Below are 22989 nucleotides of genomic sequence, written 5' to 3' on the forward strand. Positions count from 1 at the left end.
AGTCAAGTTTAAGTTACTATGACCCATCTCCCATCTTGTGAAGATGTGGATTCTAGAACCTTTACACTTGTGAATAAGTGTCAAAACACCAGCAGAATGATTTGATCCATGACTGAAAAATAGGCCATATCTCCCCATTGTGCTTTCCAAAATTTCAAATCACTTTCACCCGAATGAGTTTCCTGAAGGACAAAATCTGCATTACTGCGTTTACAGCATAAAAATAAAGCTTTCCCTTTTGTAAGATATTGAGTGAATTGAAAATGAAATCCTGCATTAAAAAAGAACACAACTAGTAATGTGAACAATAAAACAAAAGTGAACCTTGAGAGGATTACTCCGACGGAAAACTACACTCAGCTGAGGTAGCGGGGGTTAACAGTATAAGAAATCTATTTACTTCCTTTTTTTGGGGGGGGCAAGTGTTCATCAGTTGTAGTTCGAACAGTACATTTATTCGTGGTAGTACATTAACTGTACTCTCGGCAGTACTCACAGTTCCAGTTTGGTTAATGTCAGAGTTACCCAGTAATCATTAATTTGATAAACCCGTGTGGGCCTTTGAACCCAGCCTTCTTTTCCTCGTCGCGCCTTCTGTATAAGCGGCCACAGTTTCTTCCTGGTAGCCTGATCCTGCGGTATCAGAGCTTCTTCTCGTCCAGAAACGTTTTCCATTTGGCCATTCTCCAGATGATGTTCCTGTAATGGCACATAGTTAAAGGCAAGATGATATTGCGAGGGGGTCCATCAGATCTTTGTTTCCTAAGTCGATGTACCACATCAATCACGTCTCTTAGCCTGTCTTTGATGCACGGAGACACCTTTCCCAGGATATTAATGACTGTTTCCCTAATATCCTCCCCCCTCTACCTCTTTTACACCTTGGATTTTCAGAGTCCACCTGCGAGAGTACCGTTTGAAGTTGAGCTACATTCTCACACAGCTCATTATTTGGGATTGCATTTTCTTAAACTCATTCTCTAGGAACGTTATCTTTTTTGCCGAGTTTTACTGACACATTCAACCGTTGTTGCACTTTCGTCAATTCCTCAGTTATTCTGCACTCCGACGAGAGTGCTCTGAAATCGCATTAGATAGCCAGAATGAATATAACAACACCTATAGACAACCCAGAGGCTAGGGGAAAATCCTGACACTCAACCAAGGCTTTAAAAAAAACAAAGCTTTCACTTTTTAAAAAATATTTTAATGCACCATTAATAAAAGAGTCCAACGCATTAATACAAGAGAAATATTGCAAATAATATTAAAATCAAATTAAAAGGAAAAACAAAAAAGAACAATGGAAGGTATGTACAGTTTTCCTCATGGGAAGTAGGAAAGGAACAACGTATTTACAGACTGGAACCAGTGTGTTTCTACGAGAAACAAACACCTCTACAATATGTACATTTGTCAGAACTTTTTTTCCATCTTTTTATTTTTAAAGTTAGAGGGTTGGTTTTTACTGAAAAGCGCCTGTTGCAACAAGAAATATAGATAACTTTTCTGCTGTGGAAGGAACAGAACACCGAGGGGCCTTGTGACATTTAAAACATCTAAATCAGAGATTAAAACTTGGGACAGCGACTGCTTGAGTTGAGAGAGCAACTCAAGCTAGAAACTAGATTTACCAGATCTGATCTACACCTAAGTTCACCCTTTAAAACCATTCAGAACACACACTAAATGACAATGTCCAACATACGCAGACCTCAACACTTGTATTGGGGTCAACAATGGGGCAGAGTTATGTTCGGGCTCCCGAGTGGCGCAGCGGTCTAAGGCACTGCATCTCAGTGCAAGAGGCGTCACCACAGTCCCCGGTTCGATTATTGGCTGTATCACATCTGGCCGTGATTGGGAGTCCCATAGGGTGGCGCACAATTGGCCCAGCGTCGTCTGGGTAGGCCATCATTGTAAATAAGAATTTGTTCTTAACTGACTTGCCTAGTTAAATAAAGGTTACATTTAAATTAAAAACATTTTTTGAACAGATTTGTCTAATGGTTTGCCAAATAAGGGAGATTTCATAGAAACAGTGTTCCTGACAGTGTGCCTTGGCCATGTCATACAAAAAGCACAGACAACCTGACATTTGCAGCTTGTTCAATAGCACAAAACTACTAATTGACAGTGAGAGCACATTCACACGACAGGAATAAAAACTTACTCGCTTCCGTAAGAATACATTCTCTTAAAACACACACACAGATACACATGGGTCAGGTCCTTTCTCTGCTTCCTAACGTGAGGAGGGACAACATCACAATGGGGAAAGGGGAACGTAAAAGGAACAAACAAAGCATTCCAAATTGAGATAAACCTGCAGACTAAAACTCAGCAGCTATCTGAAGCTTTAAAGATAAACTGATGTGACGCCATAGACTATTTCATCTACAAATGATTTGTTCTTATGTAGCATGGTGAAAAACAAATATTGAAGTCTATGGTCTCTCCTCCAAACAAACTGGTGAGGGGAGTCACGCACCCACCTACAGCTCGCACAACTAAATCAGAACAAGAATAGTAATAAGAATATGCAATACTATAAAATGACAAAGCTCAAACAATCTTCATTTTTGGAAATCTTGCATAACTGAAGTCCCAATGGATTAGAGTGTGTAACTAACACTGCGCTGCGAACATACGCCAATAAAACCCTGAATATGTTTGTAAATCCTGTGCATCTATGTGCGGATTGGTGTGTGTGGGCAGAGGGTTTGGGTTAGCGGGAGCTTCCGGACCACTCCCTATCTGTGCGGAGGCAGACAAGACCCACAACACCAGTTTTGATAGGCTACGGTTGCATTCTCAATTCAAAGGAAAGGCTGTTGGAAGAGGGGGAAAAAATGTCCACCCTTGAACAAACGGGAACAGGTGGTCCTAAGTTATTAAATCCCGCTACAGCGGAGACTAATGCTGCATTTCAGGGGTTTGGGGTACAGGAGAGGGGGCCTGATTAATAATCACACCCCTGGGAAGGAGAGTCTCACAGCCCCTAAGATAATAAACCATAACCCCAGGTAAATTAAAGCGTGTGAACAGTGCAAACGTTGCATGTCTCTCTCTCTGTTTTCTGGATATGGTACAGACAACTGTTTGACAGTCTGGAGGAGCAGGTGGGCTTTGGGGTCTGGAGGGGGGCTGTTGATGGTGGGTGTGGCTTTGTTCTTGGTTATAGTCAGGGGTTGTGGTGCGGGGACAGGAGGGACTGAAACACGGGGTACTGCCACACCTGTGTGAGAGTGGTCATGCTGTGGTATCTTAGTTGAGCGTCCCACGGCAGTTCTCTGTTCCACACAGACAGGGAATCTTATTTTCCTCTAGAGGGAACTTGTAGTCGTAGGTAATCTCTTCATTCATGCCAATGGCCTGCTTGGAGTAGATCACGATCTTCTTCTGGGATTCTATGGTGATCACCTTTGCATAGCAGTTAGGCTGGGGAAGGAAGAGGACAGAGACCAGTTATGGGTAATTCAAAGAAAAAAAAATGACTTAAGAGGATCTTACCCGTCAATGTTACTGTGAACATTGTGTGTGTATCAGAGTCACTAAATATCTATGATGGAAATGTGTGTTTTTCTATTTAGTCTTCACGTTGCTTCACTCCATTGTTATATCCTGTATTGTTTTGCTTGTGCAGGTATAGGCTGACTCACAGTGCAGCAGTGGTTGATGAAGCGTGCCAGGTTGCCTAACTTGGTAGCATCAATGATGGTGTCGTGGTCCACTCTGAACAGGTAGCTGCTCCCAATGCCCTGCTGGGCATAACGCTTCTCTCTGTTGTCAGCCACCATCTGGCAAAGAAACGGGCACAAACAGTCAAACAATGATGCCAGCTGAACACCCAGGAAAGACTAACACTGATGTTTGCCATGTGTCTATTGCTAATGCTATGACACCACACTATGGATGAATGAAGTACAGACTACAATATGGCCCTACACACCTACAGTCCTCAAGCAGTACAATGACCAGTACCTGTCTAATATTCTGGCCCACATACTCAATGACCATCTCATCAGCAGCAATGGGTTCCATGGTGAACAGGCCCCATTCATGGATCCTACTGCGGCCAAATCGAAGCTTCTTCTTCCGGAACTGAGGAAGGAAGCAAGAGTTAGTGCCATAGTGGTGCAATAATTTAGTTACTCTAGTCCAGGGTTTCACAAACTCAGTCCAACCCCCCCAGCAATACACAACTGATTAAAATAACCAACTCATTGAATGCACTATCAGCCTTTGCTCTAGATTTCACCATAGTCCTGGATCAAAGTCTAATTTTCAACACACTGGCCTGGGTTTAAAGGGTCAAGGTCTTCATTACACAGTAACAGAAGTGAGTTCTCAGAATGAAACCCATGGGAAATAACATGGTGGTTGAAGAGCAGAGGTAACACAGCAGTTACATAATATCAGTGGTACACACAGTTTCAGGCTGCTGTTGTGTACCTTGAGCTGATTGAGTTTGAGCAGGTCAGAGTCCATGACTGCAGGGATGCCTATGGCACTGAGGAGGCGGCGCTGCTCCGACCGTCTCTCTGACAGCAGCCGGTTTGAGCCCTGAGGGGGAGGACAGAAGGAGAGTTACATTGGGCCAGTGACACACACACGGTGACACACACCATCACATGGCCTCGATGTAAATACTACTGAGTCAGAGGCACTTTGCCCTAAACGCCCAATATCGTGTTAAGCGAGTTCATTTTCATTGCCTCGAGCAGACGCAGCAAAGCTGTTGAATACATCTGCATGACAAACTCTGTGGGACTTCCTACAGCATTGTGAAGCATATGCTAAAATAAGAAATACACTACTTGTTCACCAACTTCCCTGTATTCAATGACCAAAGGTCAACAATCTTATTGGAACAAAACCTGTGACCACAGAGACAATGACAAGCAACAACATGACACCATTGTATGAAAAGCCAGAGACTATATATAGTATAAAAAGTAGAGAGATGGTAAAGAGAGGTGTGCGTACCGAGGCGTCGTAGTCGGCAGCCTCCAGTAGGGCCTGCTCAGGCAGTTCCAGATCCAGGTAGACATCCTTCTCCTTCCTGCTGATGGCGTAGTAGCCCTCGCTCCTGGCACAGCCTGTCACGTGCTCCCGCAGCTGCCCGTCTGCACTCTTCTTCTTACGCCGCGGGTTGGGGATGTTGGTAAGTGCAGGCCATACGTTAAGGCTAACAACAGTTACTGTTGAACACACACCAGTCCATCTAAATACACATGCATCATTACACACCATTTCATCTACTTCCACCACAGGAGGTTGGTGGCACCTTAATTGGGGAGGATGGGCTTGTGGTAATGGCTGGAGTGGACTACGTGGAATGGTTTAAAATACATCAATCACATGGTTTCCAGGTGATTGATGCCATTCTATTTGCGCCGCTCCAGCCATTATTATTAGCCGTACTCCCCTCAGAAGCCCACTGACTTCCACATACCGGTACATTACTTAAACACAGCTCAACTGTTCATAAGAGGCATCAACACATGGAAGATCCTAAACCACAAGCAGGGCTTCTAACCCTCGTTCCAAACCCCCTGCCCTGCCAGTAGTAAAGGATATCAGTGTGGTGGACCCAGTGTGTGTCGTTGAGCCAGTCGGTGCTGTGGTCGTCCTGCAGCAGCTTCTCGTAGGTTGTCTTCAGCAGCGTCATGTCCTCCATGTCTAGACCAGAGTTCCAGATATCGTACAGGATGGTCATCTGCTCAAACTCGCTGCGCTGGTCAAACGTGACGGGCTCCGGGGCAGGGATGGGCTTGGGCCAACGCTGCGACGAAGTCAACCCGGCCTCCTGGAGGAAGAGGCGCTCGCTCTTCCTCACATCGTCCCACTCTTCCTCGTCCTCCGTGTTAGACAGCTCACCCGGCTCCAGCTGCTCCACGTCCACATCCTCCTCCAGGTCCACCTCCTGACAGGAACCGGGGACAGGAAGAGGGAGAGAGTGGGAGAGGGACAGGAACAAGGAGAGAGTTGGAGATGTCAACTCAGGAACTAAAATTAGCCTGTAACAGGTTCTTAAACACTGGTCAATACAGGCCATAGGATGGGACTTTCTAGATTAGACTAATTTACTAGCAATTTGTTTGACATTATTAATATATATTTACATGACAATTTGACCATGTAACTGTCAAGCTGTGAAACTTTATGCAATTGAGGAAAGACATTGCTTTGCATGTCATTTTAAGATGACAGTAAATGTAAGCTGTGGTTGAGCAATCCCCTATCTTTACATGTTGTTGACACACCATGCTCAACACTTCTTAGTTGTGACACTTGACTCAAGCACAAACCCACAAAATCTCACACCTCTAGTTTCCTCTTCTGTTTCTTGGTCTGATGTTCCTTCTGCTTTTTCGTTTGCTGCAACTCCAGATTTTCCTTATCTTTCCTTCTCCTCTTCTTGTTCTTCTCTTTCCCCATCTCCTCCAGTTCACTGCCCTTCGCCACCATTCCCTTCCTCTTGGCTGATGGGGTGAGAGATGTCAGCACAGAGGCCTTGGCCAGGTCTCCATCCTCACACAGCAGCCCCATGCCAGACAGGTACTCAGCCTGGTGTCTGTCCCTAGAGGGCAGGGGTTCCCCTATGACCTCCTCAGGAGCTTCCAGCACCCCAGAGATGGCGTGATGGTTGAAGTCTGCAGGGAGGAGCACCCCAGGCTCCTGTTTGGAGACACTCCTCTTTTGGGCATGGATGAGGTAGAAGGGGGATTTGGAATAGTTGTGCTCCTGCAGGGCAGACAGGCCCTGTGGGTCCATAACCAGGGGGAGGGCTTTGGGAGAGAGGAGCATCTCCTCCTCCATCTTCTGCTCCTCTGCCTCGTCTGACGTCTCCGTCTCTTCTGAGTCTCCAGCGTCTGGGTCCAGCTTCAGGGCCACATCAGCCAGGACAGACAGATCGGCCATAGGCGCCGAGCCCAGCTGTAGCAGGCTGGATGCTCCCAGCTGTTCACCGAGTCTCAGCAGTCCCCCCTCCTCCTCCTCCTCCTCCTCCTCCTCTCTGAGGGTGTGGAAGGAGGGAGGAGGGGTGGGGGTCGACAGGCTGACAGTCCTGGGGCGTCCCCTGCCCCGGCCCTTTGTGACAGGGGGCGGGGCCTCCTCAAAGGCCATCTTGACCATGGAGGCGTGGTCCAGGGGGAGGTTCTGCACGGTGCGACACACCCACACTGGAGCGGGGGATTTGGGGGAGGCCCCCCGTTTGTTGGGGGACTTGGTGGGGGTGATTGGAGGGGACACCAGAGGGACAGGGCTATTTTTTGAGTCTTCGGGGCGTACAGGCAAGGGAACAGTGAGAACAGGGGAGGGAGAGAGGGCATTGCCTTCGCCTGGTTTGGAGGCAAAGGGGAGGAGTGAGAGAGTCTTGGAGGGGGTGGTTCCAGGTGTGGAGGCGATGAAAATGGAGTCTGGAAGGTGAGATTTCATGTGGGACAAGAGAGGAGAGGCCGTGGAGGGAGGTGGGGACAAGGGGACAGTTGGAAGGTGGGGTTTGTAGTCGCTCTCCCCGGTAGAGAACGAGACGGTCTTCCTTCGCTTCTTGAGAGGAGGCACAATGACAATTGGGGAGGAGGGGCGGGGGGCTGGAGGACGAGCGTTTAAGCTGAGTGTTGATGAATCCTTCTTGCTGGCAGCAATTTCTGAGATATGGGCACATATTTGAATTATGAATCAGGTGAAAAACATTGGCACTTGCCATGGAAATGAACATCCATAACAGAGAAATTAAATGTGTGACTAACCAGCTTTGATCTCGGCGCTGAGCGGTGCTTTTGGAACAGCAGCTGCAGACTTTTCTCTAGAGTGCACAACAAGTGGAATGGTCAGTATCAACCCAGACACACATTGAGCAACAAATCAAGTTTCAATAAAGACACTTCCATAGGAAATATATAGAAAACATTTTGGATACTTATATACAGGTATATTCAACAACAGGAACACTGTTCAAAATGTACCGGTCATCCCCCTTCTCTGTGTCCAGAGCTGTGCTGTCCATCGTAGATTCATCCATGGTGTCCAGTCCACTGCCGGCCTGCTCTCCTTCCTCCTCATCCTCGTCTTCAGAGGAAGAGGAGGATGATGATGTTGAGGAGGAAGAACTCTCTGTGGATGAGGAGAGGCTCTCATCATCGCTGTCCGCACTCAAGGCCTCATCTGAAGAAGTGAGATGAAGTGAGAGAATAAGTGAGAGATGATAAGATGGCATGATGGAAAAGGTATCCATCTACCTGTGACGGGGGCACATTGGCTTCAATAAGGACAACATGAAGAATGCTAGATTTACCTTCAGACCCCTTGTCACTTCCCTCCTCCTCATCCTCCTACAGAGAGGAACAGAAGGACAGTTTGTGATAATATACAACAGTGTCTCAGGTTCAATCCAAGTCAATGAAGCCAAAGTACAGCAGAGTATGAAGAGGCACACAGTGAAATGCTGCCATCTAGCCAGCACTATGGGGAAATACAACAACACTGCCAGTATGTACTGCTTGCGGAAATCATCAACGGAATAGAAGAATCATGCATTATTGTTTCTGTAGCCATTTATTCAATTTGAGATAAGATAAACTTTATAATGTGGAGAAACATTATTTTCATGCTAAATTATCCCTTGCACATGCAGACACACACCTTATCTGAAGAAGAACCATCAGAAGTCTCTTCTCCTTCGCTGTCCAGGTCCCAAGGTTTACGACTTCTCGTCTTCTTCTTCCTCCGCCTGCTGTCCCTCTCAGCCCTGTGGCCCTCCCCATCTGCCATTCTTCCCTCTAGACCCTTGTCATGGTACGAGTCTGGGGGGAGGAGAGAGATGGTGAGCCAACATAGGAAACACAAAGACGATCGGTGACAAATCCCCAAAGGAGAGGGTCATTGATGAAAAGCTCACCTTCGTCGTCATCCTCTGGCGGTGTCTTGGGTCTCTTCATCTCTCCTACCTCTGCTAGCTCCAGAGGTTCTTTCCTCTTCACCTGGACACAATACAGACAGACAGTTAATAACATGATAAGTTATGGTGGAAAAAATCCCTAAGTGAATGGCTGGATACATTGGAGTAATATCTCTTCATGAACATGTATTAGTGTAATGTCTATACATCTCTATTTCCTATGCTCAGTACAAAAATGTATGTACATCAGTAACGGACAATTGCCGAGTTCCAACTGTTGCCTCTGTGTACTTGTTTACCTTGAATGATGGTAGTCGTAGAGCCCCTCTCAGTGAGAAGCCTTCCATTCCTCCACTCTTGGCCCAGTCCACCAGAGACATGAGGGGCTCCCGGGGCTTGCTGCTGGCCTTGTTCTCCTCCTTCTTGTCCTCGTCCCTCACTGCAGCCACACCCCGAACCATGGTCTGGAACGGCTGGGGAGGGAGGACGGGTATCACGGCAAATCAAATAATGGGTTTTTAAAAAACAATAACAGGAAAACCATGTACGACTTGTAAAACGGAAATCAGAAACCCATTTAAATTGACCAGATGGGTATACAACGCTAGCTAGATCTAATCAGTTTTCTGAAGCTAGCCAGCTTCAATTAGCTTCACATTCCAGCTCAGATTTAATCTGTAATACAACGGTGGATATTGCTTGTCGCTAACTCTAGCAGGCTTGTAACTGCGCGTGGATGTCGCACGTAAATAATCGAACAACAAACTCGTCGAGACAATACTGAAACATCAATCCATGGGCGAGTAAGTGACACATTTGAATTTGTCCCAAAATCAAATTGCAAGAAAGGTTATCTTGCAAATTCAGCAGGCTATGGTGTTAATGCCATCTTTGGTGTGCTTATCAATGCACAAACACCTTTTCCCCACTCTTACAGATAAAAGTTGTATTGTGCGTCAAGTTTCAAATGCATTCTGTCATTACTAATTGTAATGTGATAGGTATTTTAACATTTATGTTTAACATACAAAAAAAACATTTGATTAATTAAATGAGGGGGATGATGGAGGGAGGGAATCTTGATGAGAGGGAGGGAATCTGATTTATTTGGTCCTCAACTCATGGCAGACACTTCATTCAGGATAAATGGAGTTAGCCCTGAGTTAGCCTGCAGGTTAGTTCTGAAGGATTCGTTGCCATAGAAATGTACCTGGCTGAAGGGTGAGTCACTTTCACGGTACCAGTTATCCCGAGTTGAACTCAAGGGTTGACCAAAGTTACCTCACTAACTCCTCAAACCAGGTATGTAGTATAGGGCAATTTTTCTGTGCTTTCTAAAAATGTTGTTCCACTCTCTTACCTTGGCTTTGGTCTCCTTGCGCTCCCACCACTCGTCAAAGGTTCCAAAGGCGATGTTCTCCACCATCTTGCGGTTAAGGTCCCTCTGCATGATGCTCTTCATCTCCTGGATAAGGGTGGCCAGCACCAGCTGCACTGTGGCCTCATGGGGGTTCTCTGTTAGCAGGGGCATTTGGGGGTCCCCCTCCGCCCCGTACTGGGCCTCTCCCCCCACAGGAGGCATAGTCCCATAGGGCGGAGGGGTGTGGTACGCATAGTGTTCGGGTAAGACATGCGAGGCCCAGCCCGTGTGTGGAGGGGGGATGGCGTGGTGGTGGGGCATCTGAGAGGGGCCAGGGTAGGCGTAGGGCATGTGGGGGGGCATGTAGTGCTGATCCTGCTCATAGCCACCCCCTTCTTGGTCCATGTAGGGGTGGTGTGGGGGAGGGGGCATGGAGTGGTAGTAGTCTGAAGGGGGGGCGTCGCCAGGGGCAGCGGTGCCATTAGAGGAGGACATCCTCAGCTGGTGCAGCCGACTCAGCATCTGGGTCTGCATCTGGAAGGACATGGGGGCTCCGCCACTGTACTGGTTCATCAGCTCCATACTGCTGGCATAGTCATACATGTGTGGGGGCATGTGAGGAGGGTACTCAGGGTGCAGCTCCATGTGGCCCAGCGGTGGGGGGATGCAGGGGGGTGGAGGGGGCTGCAGGGAAAAGCCCGGGGGAGGGAGGTGAGGGGGGTAAGAGGGGATGGGTGGAGCAGGCATGGACGTGCCAAAGTGCTGTGTGGGTTCAGAGGGGGAGGTAGAGGGGTCTGTCTGGGAGGGCAGGGGGGCCTGGGATGAAGATGGAGAAGAGACGGAGGAAGGAGTGGCGTGGTGGGTGGTCACTGCTGTAATGGTGTGTTCTTCATCCTCGTCGGAGATCTCCATGTCTTCCCCAGAGGAATGAGGGGATGACTGCAGAAAGGAAAGAGGAGAGAATTCACAATTTCCCCACACTCTTGCATCAACTGACAATCCCTGCTAACAATACACCAATGTTTCCATACAATCTGATTCCTACAATATTTCCATTAACAGAGTAAGATGTTCTTACCTGACTCTTTCCGTTGTAGGGGGGTGTCTGTGCCCCTTGTCTGGTCCTTGGATCAATAGGCTCAGGTTGGGCTGTCTCTGGCTGCAGAGGTCCTGTTCCATGGAGACTAGTATGGTCATCTGTGGTGGGGACGCGGGGAGAGAAGGTGGAGGAGGAGGGGGCTTGTGCTACTACAGTGGGACTCTTCCTCCCCTCTCCCCCCATTCTCTGCTTCCTCCCTCTACGGCCGTCTTTATCCCTCTCTCCTTTCCTCCTCTGCTGGCCTCCACCATCTCCTCCTTGTCTCCTCCGCCTGTCTTTCTCCCCATCCTGCTCACTCTGCTTATTGCTCCTGCCCTCACCTGCTGCTCCTCCCTTCCCTGCTCCTCCCTCTCCTGCCACCTTCTCTCTCTGCCTTTCTTCCTTTCTGTCCTCTTCCTCATCTTCATCAGAGGGCAGGAAGGAGAACTTAGCTTTCTGCTCTTTCAGTAGCATCTCAATACGAGAGTCTAAGCTGCTGCTGTGGTAGACAAATGGCAGGCTCTCATTGGTGGAATCTGGCTCCGGGGAGGAGGAGTCTCGCTGGGGGGGTGGGGAGAGGGAAGTGGAGGAGGGGAGATGGTGTGGGAGGGAGGTGGACGAGGGTGAAGTGGAGGAGGAAGCCATGGAGGAGTGGGGTGGAGAAGAGGGAGGGGTGGAGGGATGCTGAGGAGGGGGAGGTGGGGTGGTGGGCCGGCGTTTGGGCTTGGTCCATGTCTCCTCTCTGACTGGGCTCTCCTGGCCAAAGTCAAGGGCGCTGAGCGTCTCTGCTACAGCCGCGGCTATCACAGAGGCAGGGGGGAGGGGAGGTGGTGGAGGGGGCGGCAGAGGGGTGTGGTGGGATCGGGGGTCCTTGTCAGACACAGACCCCCTCTCCCCAGAACCAGCACCACTAGGCTGGGCACGATACACTGAGGAGGGCTCTAGGCGGGAGGAGACAGAGGGGTTGTGGGGAGGGGGTTGGTCTTTGGAGGAGGAGTAGGAGGGGTAGGCAGATGGAGGCGGGGACAGACTGTTGGAGGAGGAGCGGTGGGAGTTGGAGTTGAATCTGGGGTCGGAGCTGTTTGAGTAGTCGCTGTCTCTGTCCCTCTCCCTGCTGTCTCGGTCGTGGCTGCTCCGTCGCCGGCTGCTGCTACTACTACTGCTGTGATTGTGTGAGTGGTGGTTACGGTGTCTGCCGTGTTCTCTGGAGCCCAGGCTGTCCCGTCTGTAGCCCCTCTCCCTCTCTGAATGATGTGAGTGGTGGGAATACTTGGAGGAAGAGTTGGCCTCCTGGTAAGATGACCTTCTAGAGCCAGTCCCACCGGCACCGTACCGCCCTCCTGAGTCCCTGTCCCGCTCTCTGTCCCGCTCTCTGTCCCGGTCTGCCAGAGGGGGCTGCTCGTACTGGGGTGCAGGAGGTGGGGGAGGCATTGCAGGGTGGTGTGCCATGTGCTGTCCAGCCCCTCCAGCGTTTGGGTATGTGGGGTAGAGCGGGGGCTCGTTTGGACGGAAAGGGCCGGTAGGGGGGTATGTGGGGCGACACCTTTGGTAGGGGTCTTGAGGTGGTGCATGGGGGTCCTCCGAGTACCGGGGAGCTTTGTATGCCCCGACTGAGGAGGAGACAGTAGAGGAGGAGCAGGAGGAGGAGGGAAGCATGTCCTGGGGAGGGTAGCCACTGGTCAACGGGCCAGCACTGTATCCAACTTGTCTAAGAAACAAAAGGAGAAAGAGGGTTTATATATAACACAAGTTACCACATTGACTATTACTATCCTAATAAAGAGAAATGTGTATACCTTTTTGGAATGACAAACACATTTTTGGATAAATGAACAACTGAGCTATTATGCAGGGTGTTTGTTCCCCAATACTGACCTGGCAACAGCGTAGCCCGAGTCCTGTGAGACAGAGCGAGGGGTGTAGGGCGTTCCTCCTCCCTGTGAGGAAGCGGAGGAGCCTGGGGTGTAGGGCCCCCCCATGGAGGAGGGGGTCGTATCTAGACGCTGCTCACTGAAGCCTGTGTCCACAGAGCAGGGGGTGGTGCTCCCAGGGGTGAGAGCCGGTACCCCTGCAGCCAAGCCTGCAGCCAGGCCAGCTATCTCAGAGGACAGTCTCCGCCTGATATCTGACGACTGCACAGACAGAGAGGAACAGGAAGATGGGAGAATTAGATAGAGAAAGTAAAAAACATTACACAGTAGAAAATTATGAAAGCCTCTCAAGAATGATGGACCATAAAGGTAAATCCTCCATGAAAATGTCAGTAGGATGGTTGTGATGAGCCCTTGGTGAGTGTACCGTGTCTGGTTGTGTTGGCGCTGGGGGCTGGAACCGCTCTGTCAGGGCCTTGCCTCCTGTGGGCACAGTCTGGGGCGTGTAGGAGCCACTCACTATCAGGTCATAATACTTCTGCCTCTGCTGGCCTGCAGATACACACAAACATACCCATAAGACAAGGATGTAGCTAATATCTTCACCAAATTCTAATGTGACAACAATTATGTCTCCATAAAACACCTCTATACTTCAATAGTAATTGCAATAGAAGTTATTTTTATACAAAATAATAGATATATATCAAATCAAACCACAGATATTAAGCCATGAATCCATGTCATACCTTTGATGTCCAGCTGAGCGTGAATGATGTTACCCATGACGGAGGTGCTGTGCAGCTGTTTGACCGTGTCCTTCGCACCCCTGGTGCTGGTGAAGAGCACGCGGGCCAGGCCCAGGTGCTTACGGGTCTTGGGGTGAAACAATATCTCCATCTCCTCCACCTCTCCAAACTTTGCGCACATCTCAGCCAGGAAGGGTTCCTTGATGTTGTCATTGAGGCGAGCAAAGGTCACCTCCTTGAGGGGAATGGGGCCCACGTAGAACTCATCCAGCTTTGGGAACAAAATAAGGAAATTAGAGATAGCATGCTACAGTGCAGCTTTTAGAGAGTGAGGCTGGTGTGAGTGTATGATGAGTCAGCAAGTTAGATAGGGTTCTAACTTTGAACTTGGGCACTGGCAGGGCCATCTCTGTGTGCCTGGACCAGATTCTACGAGGTCGAGGGTCCCGCAAATCTCCCACTGGGGGGAACCCCGAGTCCTGGAGAGATGACAAGTAAAAGTCATGTTACAATTCAGGACATGTACAACAACCCTACTCCAAAATAAAAACAGTTATGTAAAAACAATACCAACCGGCACACTGAAATGCACCCCATCATATCGGTATATTTTGTTGTTAACCCTCCGGGTGGCTGGGTCTTGGACGAGCTTATAGCTCTTCCATTGCAAACTGAGAGCTCGTTGTGTATCCGGCTCACTGTCTGGATCCATGCTATAACTGGAAGAGTGAAGTGGGAGATGCAACTGAATTAAGTGTTTTGTCACTAACGTTACCATCATTTTGTATCCTCATAACAGGCACAAGTATACATGATGCCAGCTATATACTCGTATTTGGTTAAATAAACCATGTTTAAAAAAATAAATAAATAAATAGATAAAACAGCTCACATCAATGTAGCATCAAACGTCAGTTCTTGTCATGGTAACCTACCTCTGGCATACTGTAAACTCGCTCCAGCCTGGTGCTGCTGTCAAAACAATGACAACGTCACACGCTAGCTAGCTGTGTTTTGATAGGATTCCACTATTTTCAATCCGATAGTTATGATTTAGATAACTATGGTAGCTTATTGTAACATTCGTTATATACTTCGGATCACCTTGACTAACTAGCTATATCTAAACTAGATTAGCATGGGTAGCTAGCGTTAGCTGCTATCATACTCAGTTTCATTTAACAAGTTAACTTGTTACCTAGCTAGCTATTCAAATCCCAACTAGCTAGTTAAGTTTCATAAATTTGAAAGTGGTTATTCAAAATATTATTTATGTACAGCGATGCAAAGATCGACCTAAGTTAGCTTGCTAAACGTCATTCACTCGCCTAACCGAACCTGCCTCTTTCAAACCGATTGCCCGTTTCATCCGAAACTACCAACCCGCCGCTCAAGTGAAGCTAGGCCTAGGACGAACGGGGAAAAACACTGAGTACCAAACTGAAAAGATAACTCCGTTTTTGCCAGTGGGCACAATAGCTCAGTTATAACAATGTCGATACGTTCCCGGTGCTGTGTAGTTACCATACAAAGCGTAATATTTTAAGAAATATTTGTTTATGTCCTAAAACAAAATAATGTTAAACGAGCGGCCATCGCGAAACAAACCTGAAAGCCTCGCCTGCACTCCATCAGTCTTTGCGAATACATTTCGTCATTCGAAGTCAGCACTTTCCTCACAATCCATCCAGATCCACGAAAATAAAGGGAACAGTCAACTCAGTCAAAATACAAACGTCACCGACTAAAAATACATTACATTTTTTTTCTGTTGGATGTGCCTAATACACACAGGTATAAGTTATAAGATTTAAAAAACGATTCGTATGTGCCTTCTCTTGTCTAGTACTACTTGTGGCGAATCTACGGATCTATGTATCAGATGTGGCCTTAGAGATAGATACCCATTCCACATAGTATAACTTGCAGGACATTGACACCGAACAATTTATTATTTAATTATCCTCGTACCTTCAGTTTTGAACTTCTTTACTTAGTTATATTATGCATACGGAGTACCAAAGAAGTTTCAAAAGAACTACTGCTCAAGGAAACAATTCAGTGACAACACTGCCATCGTGTGGCCAAACATGGCACCGCAGGGAAACGAGACACATGATCACATACGTCACACAAGTAACAAGGGTTACGTTCAGAGCTGCGGGAAGTCGGGTTGCAGCATCACCCCCTTAAACAAAAACATTACTCCTGTGTGAGTGGACAATAACAAAATATTCCTTGCAAAATATACATGACACAGTGCATTCATAAAGTATTCAGAACGATTTACTTTTACCACATTTTGTTTCTCATAATACTCCATAATGACAAATCTAAAGCAGGTTTAGACATTTTTGCAAATGTATTACAAATAAAACACAACATTTACATAAGTAATCAGACCCTTTACTCAGTACTTTGTTTAAGGCCTTTGGCAGCGATTACAGCATTGAGTCTTCTTGGGTATGACACTACAAGTTTGGCATAGATGTTAGGGTTCCAGTCTTGGCTCTGGATGGCCCACTCAAAGACATTCAGACTTGCCCCAAAGCCACTCCTGCGTAGTCTTGGCTGTGTGCTTAGGGTCGTTGTCCTGTTGGAAGGTGAACCTTCGCCCCAGTCTGAGGTCCTGAGGCGCTCTGGAGCAGGTGTCATCAAGGATCTCTGTATTATGCTCCTTTGATCTTTCCCTCGATCCTGACTAGTCTCCCAGTCCCTGCCGCTGAAAAACATACCCACAACAGGATGCTGCCACCACCATGCTTCACAGTAGGGATGGTGCCAGGATTCCTCCAGACGTAACGCTTGGCATTCAGTGCAAAGAGTTCCATCTTGGTTTCATTAGACCAGAGAATCTTGTTTCATGGTCTGACAGTCTTTAGGTGTCTTTTGGCAAATTCCAAGTGGGCTGTCATGTGCCTTTTACTGAACAGTGGTCTTCGTCTCGCCACTCTACCATAAAGGCCTGATTGGTAGAGTGCTGCAGAGATGGTTGTCCTTCTGGGTTATTCCCCAATCTCCACATTGGAGCTTTGTCAGAGGGACCATCGGGGTCTTGGTCACCTCCCTGACCAAGGTCCTTCTCATGTGCATTTACCACAAGTGGACTCCAATCAAGTTGTAGAAACATCTCAAGGATGATCAATGGAAACAGGATGCACCTGAGCTAAATTTCGAGTCTCGCAGCAAAGGGTCTGAATACTTTTATTGTTAGTACATTTGTCAACATTTCTATAAACCTGTTTTCCCTCTGTCATTCAGTGTGTAGTTTGATGAGGATGTATTTATTTAATGCATTTTAGAATAAGGCTGTAATGTTACAAAATGTGGAAAAAGTCAATGGGTCTGAATACTTTCCGAAAGGACTGTGTGCATTTCAGTTTGATGGTTGGTATTGTTTTTACATTACTTTTATGTCGGAGTAGGGTTGTTGTACATGTCCTCTATTGCCACATGAGCCTTTGACTTCAGTCATTTCTCCAGATTCGCGGGACCCTCGACCTCATAGGATCTGGTCCTGGCACACAAAGATGGCTCTGCCATCTCTAATTTCTGTCTCTTGTTCACAAAGCTGGATGAGTTTGACGTGGGCCCCATTCCCCTCAAGGATGTGACCGTCGCTTACCTCAATGACAACATCAAGGAACCCTTCCTGGCCAAGATGTAGTACAGTACATTATCAGTTGGCATTCAGCTCTCTGCATTGGTAACACATACTGTCCAATGCTGACCATCCTTGTGTCTGGGTGTGATAACTAGCTTTTCTGCTAAAAAATAAACAAGAACAGGCAGGAGGACATAGACAAGTGTATGTATTACTGCAGAGTTTCTTCCTTGACCTTGAAGCATCCCTAATTAAATTCTCCTCAACATGACTTCCTAGGTGGGTTTTTGTTAAACCTTTGTACTAGGTCAGAAAAATTACAATACTTACTCACCAATAAGAATCAAAATGCTGGCAGAAATGGTGGTTTCCAAAAAAGGCTACTGTACAATATAGGAGACAAAGGAGTTGACATTAAGCCCACTAGGACAGCTTAGTTTGAACTCAGTAGCCTAGACAATCTCTCTGCGGACTCAATCTTTGGGTCAAATTTAGCGCTAGACTTACCGTCCCATTGGTCCATTTATAATCACCTAACCACAAGACACAACTCTACTAAAAAAAGACAGAAATGAGATTGTTCAATAGCTTCCAGTGCATTTTATTGTTTGCTTAGAAATTCACCAGACAGACATAGCTTGTAAGGACTGTCACTTAGATATAAATTAAAATTGGATACTTTGCATCTCGTCTTGTAGCATCCACAGTGTTAACTCAAACAGGCCTCACATGCCTTCATTCCTATTAAAATATGAGCATTTTATTTCCCACCAAGAGGTGCAACCCCCAATCCCTGTCGATTCGATTAATAAGCTCATTGAGCCGACTTGCTTTGAAAAGAGCAATGAAGACCTAGGCAGAAGAAAAAGTCAAAACAGGAAAAAAAACTGGCACGGGTCGTCATGGCGACAGACTTGATATGCAAAACTCCTGTCCCTCTCGCTTGTCACTAGCAGCTCACTCACAGCCAAGGAAAACCCCACTCTGACTGGACAAAGTGTTTCCATGAGAACAGAAACAGGGAACCTGCTTGACACACCCATGAAGAAGGGAATGTCTGTGTGAGCCTGTGAGCCAGAACTGGGCGCTGAAGTGAGAGAGATGGATGGAAGCAGTGGAAACCGTCTGAGCTGTGTGATTGAATCCCTATAGCTGTCTGTCCTCACATGGCTTTGACTTTGATCTGCTTCATCTTCATCTGCTTCTTCTCAATCTTCTTCTGATCACGACGTTGAGCAGCCTCCTGGAAAAGGGGGAAACACCATAGACAGTTAGAGCAAGAGGTACAAAGAAGGCCAAGATGAACAGTGTGCTGTGTTCCCATGTGTAATGTTAAAGTGTGTAGCGTTCCAGTGTGTTATTCTGCTGGTGGGCTGTGGTGGAGCTGACCTCCAGGCGGCGCTGTCTCTCAGGATCCTCCTCGCTCATGATCCTCTCCTTCTCAGCCCTCTTCTTCTCCTCCCGTCGGGTCTGAGCAGCCTCCTGGCGCTGATTGTGGGTCTGCTTCAGGAAGTTCTCCTCCACACGGGCACGGTTCTTATCCGCCTTCTGTTTTCCCTGGAGGACAGATACAGAGAGAAAGAGGGGGAGCAAGGAGATGCAGTGATGGATGAAAGGAAGACTGTAGATACAAAATAAATAAAAACTCTGTCAATAGGCCAGATTGAGGGTGTACTAGGAGACTAGTGTAATTATCCTGCCATTCTCACCTCTCTGTTGAGGCGGAGCTTCTTGACCTTGTCGATGCTGTAGATGACCATGTTCATCAGGGGTAGCAGAGTGTCCATGTCTTTGGGAGATGTGTTCCCCATGCCAGGCACTACATGCACAAACACAGGAAAATATTTGTTAACATTTCATTCAGTAACAACGTATCAAATATGGTGAATCGGCTGCATGCCAAGTGTTGGAAAGCATTTCAAGTGGAGACAATTGGCTCACCATTAAATGTAAACAGCAGCGTCTTCTTGGTCTCAGGCAGTTTTAAGGGCTGTCCATCCCTGAAACACAACAGGGTTGAGAAGGAAGCTTCAGGTAACAGAAACAACTACATCATTTCATAAGAGGCTTTAATACAAGACCAGAGGTAGGGGTGGAGTAAGGACATTGGTGTGATATAGTTAATATGTTGTGGAAAAACTGACTTGCTTGCAGGCACACTTACTCTTGCACAACTTTTGTACCAGAAAATTGGTCAGAGAAATGGATGGACTCGATCTTGTCAGCATGGTTGGTGATATAATGAACCATCTGAAAGACAAAGACAGTGGAAGGGTGAATGAAAGAAAAACAAGGGGTCTGTCAAATTGTAGCACACTGTACTCTTCCAAGTCAAATTCTCCCACTACAAACAATAAGAGACCACTCTGCAATAGCCTAGTGACAAAGTCCCCACTGTAGTGAGTAGGCCACAACAGAGGTCCCCTCCCTTGCTCACCTTGCTGTCCATCACACCATCCGTGACCTCACCCATTTCTGTCAGGATGGCCAGGAGCTCAGGAAGGCCGTACTTTGCCCCTGACTTGGGCTTGTCACTGCAGAACTCACTCTGGGGACAGACAGACACACAAACAAAGACGGGTCAATACATACACCCACGCAGCCTGAGGCTTATAGATGGTTAATAGTGTCTGGAAGGCTGAATGAATGTACAGTGATGTTGGCCCGCCCCTCACCAAGTCCTGCATCTCCTTTTGCATCCGGGCCATGGCCTTTTTGGTGCCCACAGCAAACACAAACGTATCCATGTCCTCATCATTCAGAGTAACTTTGATTTGCTACAAAGAAAAGGAGACAGAAATATACAGCAAGTCAGACAACAGAAAAGGTCTACCTTTAGGAAAGTATTTGTAAGCGCTGAGGTGAGTGACAATGTGACTGGTGATGTACATGTATGCAGGCATCATATGTACCCACCACTTGATCACAGACTGGCCTCATCATCCTGGCCAGTACATTCAGCAGGTCCTGCCTCTTCACAAACTGGAACAGACCAGAGAAAACATTGAAACAGCAGCTAGTTCTCACACAAACACGTTCTCTCTCTTACTCACACACACTGTGAATACCTTAAGCTGGATGAGCATGCCCTCACAACAGACTCGACCTGAGCACCACAGGTTGTAGATGTGCTCATTCTCCTGGTTCAGCTTCCCGGTGCTCACTGCATCCTTACTGGTGCCATCGTCACCCACCAAGGCAAAGTTGCTCTCCAGGAGCTCTCGGTGGGAGTTGAACCAGGCTGTGGCCAGACGGCTGTTCTTGTTCTTGCCGATGATGTAGTTCATGATATAGGCCAGCAGGCCCGTCACCATTAGAATTTCCATGTAGTAGCTCTCCCAGCTGTTCTGAAGGTGGGCCGGCACCTGGAAGGGGAAGACGGACAGACTTCATCACCTTGACAACCACAACATTAAGGATGTTTGATCTTGGCACTCACATTTAAGAAGGATTTTCTTCTTGGTTGTCAGAGTACAGTTTAAGAAATAGGTCTGTAATCAATGGCTTTCTAATGGTCACTAGTCTGGTGCTAACAGTGAGCTTACTGTGTGGATGATCAGAGGGTCTTTAAGGGACTGGCTGGGCTTCTCCATGCCATCAAACTCGTCTGGATCGTACTTGCTGTACATGTCTTGATCCTACAGCAATACAAAAATAAATATCAATTAGTTTTGGCACAAACCAAAAACACAGTGCATGGGATAGTGTGCCAACTAAGTTGTCCCTGGTCATATGCAAGCTACCAGGCCACAGCAGCCCCTAACCTGTGTATCGGAATCCTCAAAGCCGTCCTCCTGTCCATCTTCCTCCAGCTCCACTGTGGCCTCATCCTCATCGTCCTCATCAGGCTGAGTAGGGGGGGCCGCACGGGGTGGAGGGGCCGTCTCTGGCTCGGCCGCAGTGTCCTCGCTCACATCCTCAAACTCAGCAAAGTCATTGTCATCTGCAAAGTCTGCCAGGTCTTCCCCGTCGTCAAAGTCATCGTTGTAGCGTCCCCTGGAGACAGGCAGTGCCAGGAGAAGTAGCAGTGCGGGCAGCAAGAGGTACACACTCCTCATGGTTGAAGCTGTGCCAGCACAGGCCGGAAAAGGAGAGGACAGGTGGGAGGAGAAGAGCAGGAGGAAGATAAGGAGGGAAAGGTCAATTCAGGTCAAACCAGGTGGGTTTGGAGGTGACAGAAGGTCAAACCAGCACTAGACAGAATGCCTCAGTCAGTCTCACACAGGCTGGCTGTCACAAAGATGTTTCCAATAAATACTTGCATTACTGTGAGTTGATTTAGTTACATGCCCAGGATAGTCACTTGTTTTTTTACAACACATATCTATAATTTCATTACATCCACTCCCACTGAAAAGGTCAACATCCAAGAGAGTGGTAGCTAGGTCTGGACACTGTCAAATTACGTAAATCAAAAAGGTGTCAGTCTGAACGCCATATAATCTATTCATCAATAGGACTGGACATGGACTGTGGTTATTGGTAATGGCCCCAGTGACCCTATCATTCACAGGTCAACAATATTCTAAAAATATATGTCTCGCGTTGCTTTCTTTATTGACACATCATCATTCTAGACACTGTAGTCCGATTATGCTAGTTAACTACCAATTTAACCACAGCTACAAATATCTTGCTTCGCATTCAGGTGAGCTAACTAACGTTAGCTGTCTGCTGCTAGCCAAATCCACTCTCTGACTCTGTTAGCTAGCTAGCTTGACTTGGAGTGGCTAGCTGAAATCATAGAACATTTCAGATGGCTAAGATTACAAAAAGTGCTAGTAAATATGTAACCACAGTTGACCATTTCTGGTTAACTAACTAACGTTAGTCTAGCTAGCTAGATAACTCAGTGATTAGCCAACGTGTCCCATCCCCCCCATCTCTTCCCATTCTAACCGAGCAAGCTAGCTAACGTTACCAAACAAGTTATTGCTACGCTATAGCTAATAAGTGGTTGACAATATAACAATAGCCGGATTTATCAAGTTGAATCAAACTAAAGCAAAACAACACATGTAACGTTTGCTGTATGAATACCTATGGAGGGTTAAAATATGTTCCTATAGAAACCGCTGAGGTCGTCGTTAGCTTAACTGTTCAATACAGTCCTCTTGACAGTAGATTATACCACAGAGTTTCTAAAAACCCAGAGGAGCAACCTCGCGAAACAGACCAGGCCGGGGTTTGAGAAGTCAAATATTCTTCCTTGTTGATTTTCTCGAAATCTAAAGACACAGCCTAGATTCAAGCCAATGTTGTAAGTAGTTAAATATGTTATTACTCCAACCCTGTGAAAGTGACAAACTGACACTTTTTCATGTTCGTTAAAAACAACGTTATAGCGAAGAAGTGCCTTTGAGATGATGCTTTGCACATGCGCAGTTCGGCCGAGACGTTACCCGTTGACGTTTAGCTAGCC

The 22989-nt window shown here is 47.2% G+C and overlaps 2 protein-coding genes across 4 annotated transcripts; both read right to left on the bottom strand.

Moving 5' to 3' along the window:
- Nucleotides 1-1185: 1185 nt before the first annotated feature.
- LOC110538637 (histone-lysine N-methyltransferase SETD1A) lies at nucleotides 1186-15728 on the bottom strand. 3 transcript variants are annotated; one of them, XM_036938787.1, is made up of 22 exons: nucleotides 15572-15587; nucleotides 14899-14935; nucleotides 14538-14682; nucleotides 14344-14442; nucleotides 13964-14234; nucleotides 13642-13766; nucleotides 13219-13475; nucleotides 11344-13051; nucleotides 10266-11204; nucleotides 9205-9378; nucleotides 8906-8987; nucleotides 8650-8810; nucleotides 8303-8339; nucleotides 7974-8172; nucleotides 7758-7813; nucleotides 6331-7655; nucleotides 5584-5929; nucleotides 4990-5171; nucleotides 4456-4566; nucleotides 3985-4104; nucleotides 3663-3800; nucleotides 1186-3441 (listed from the first exon to the last, which is right to left on the bottom strand). In XM_036938787.1, the coding sequence occupies exons 3-22, from the start codon at nucleotides 14673-14675 to the stop codon at nucleotides 3268-3270; spliced, it is 6642 nt and encodes a 2213-aa protein (XP_036794682.1). In that variant the 5' UTR covers nucleotides 14676-14682; nucleotides 14899-14935; nucleotides 15572-15587; the 3' UTR covers nucleotides 1186-3267. The 3 variants fall into 3 exon arrangements, with proteins under 3 accessions (XP_036794682.1, XP_036794681.1, XP_036794683.1); XM_036938786.1 differs by lacking the exon at nucleotides 14899-14935 and having other exon boundaries at nucleotides 15572-15728; XM_036938788.1 differs by lacking the exon at nucleotides 15572-15587 and having other exon boundaries at nucleotides 5584-5926; nucleotides 14899-15565.
- A 2419-nt stretch (nucleotides 15729-18147) lies between these two features.
- LOC110538638 (coiled-coil domain-containing protein 47) lies at nucleotides 18148-22759 on the bottom strand. The gene is made up of 12 exons (XM_021625578.2): nucleotides 22608-22759; nucleotides 21332-21633; nucleotides 21113-21205; nucleotides 20636-20932; nucleotides 20484-20549; nucleotides 20243-20344; nucleotides 20005-20115; nucleotides 19732-19817; nucleotides 19509-19567; nucleotides 19277-19386; nucleotides 18957-19124; nucleotides 18148-18810 (listed from the first exon to the last, which is right to left on the bottom strand). The coding sequence occupies exons 2-12, from the start codon at nucleotides 21623-21625 to the stop codon at nucleotides 18730-18732; spliced, it is 1467 nt and encodes a 488-aa protein (XP_021481253.1). The 5' UTR covers nucleotides 21626-21633; nucleotides 22608-22759; the 3' UTR covers nucleotides 18148-18729.
- Nucleotides 22760-22989: the final 230 nt, after the last annotated feature.

The sequence above is a fragment of the Oncorhynchus mykiss genome, chromosome 12 (assembly GCF_013265735.2).
Source record: "Oncorhynchus mykiss isolate Arlee chromosome 12, USDA_OmykA_1.1, whole genome shotgun sequence".
Classification (NCBI taxonomy): Eukaryota; Metazoa; Chordata; class Actinopteri; order Salmoniformes; family Salmonidae; genus Oncorhynchus; species Oncorhynchus mykiss.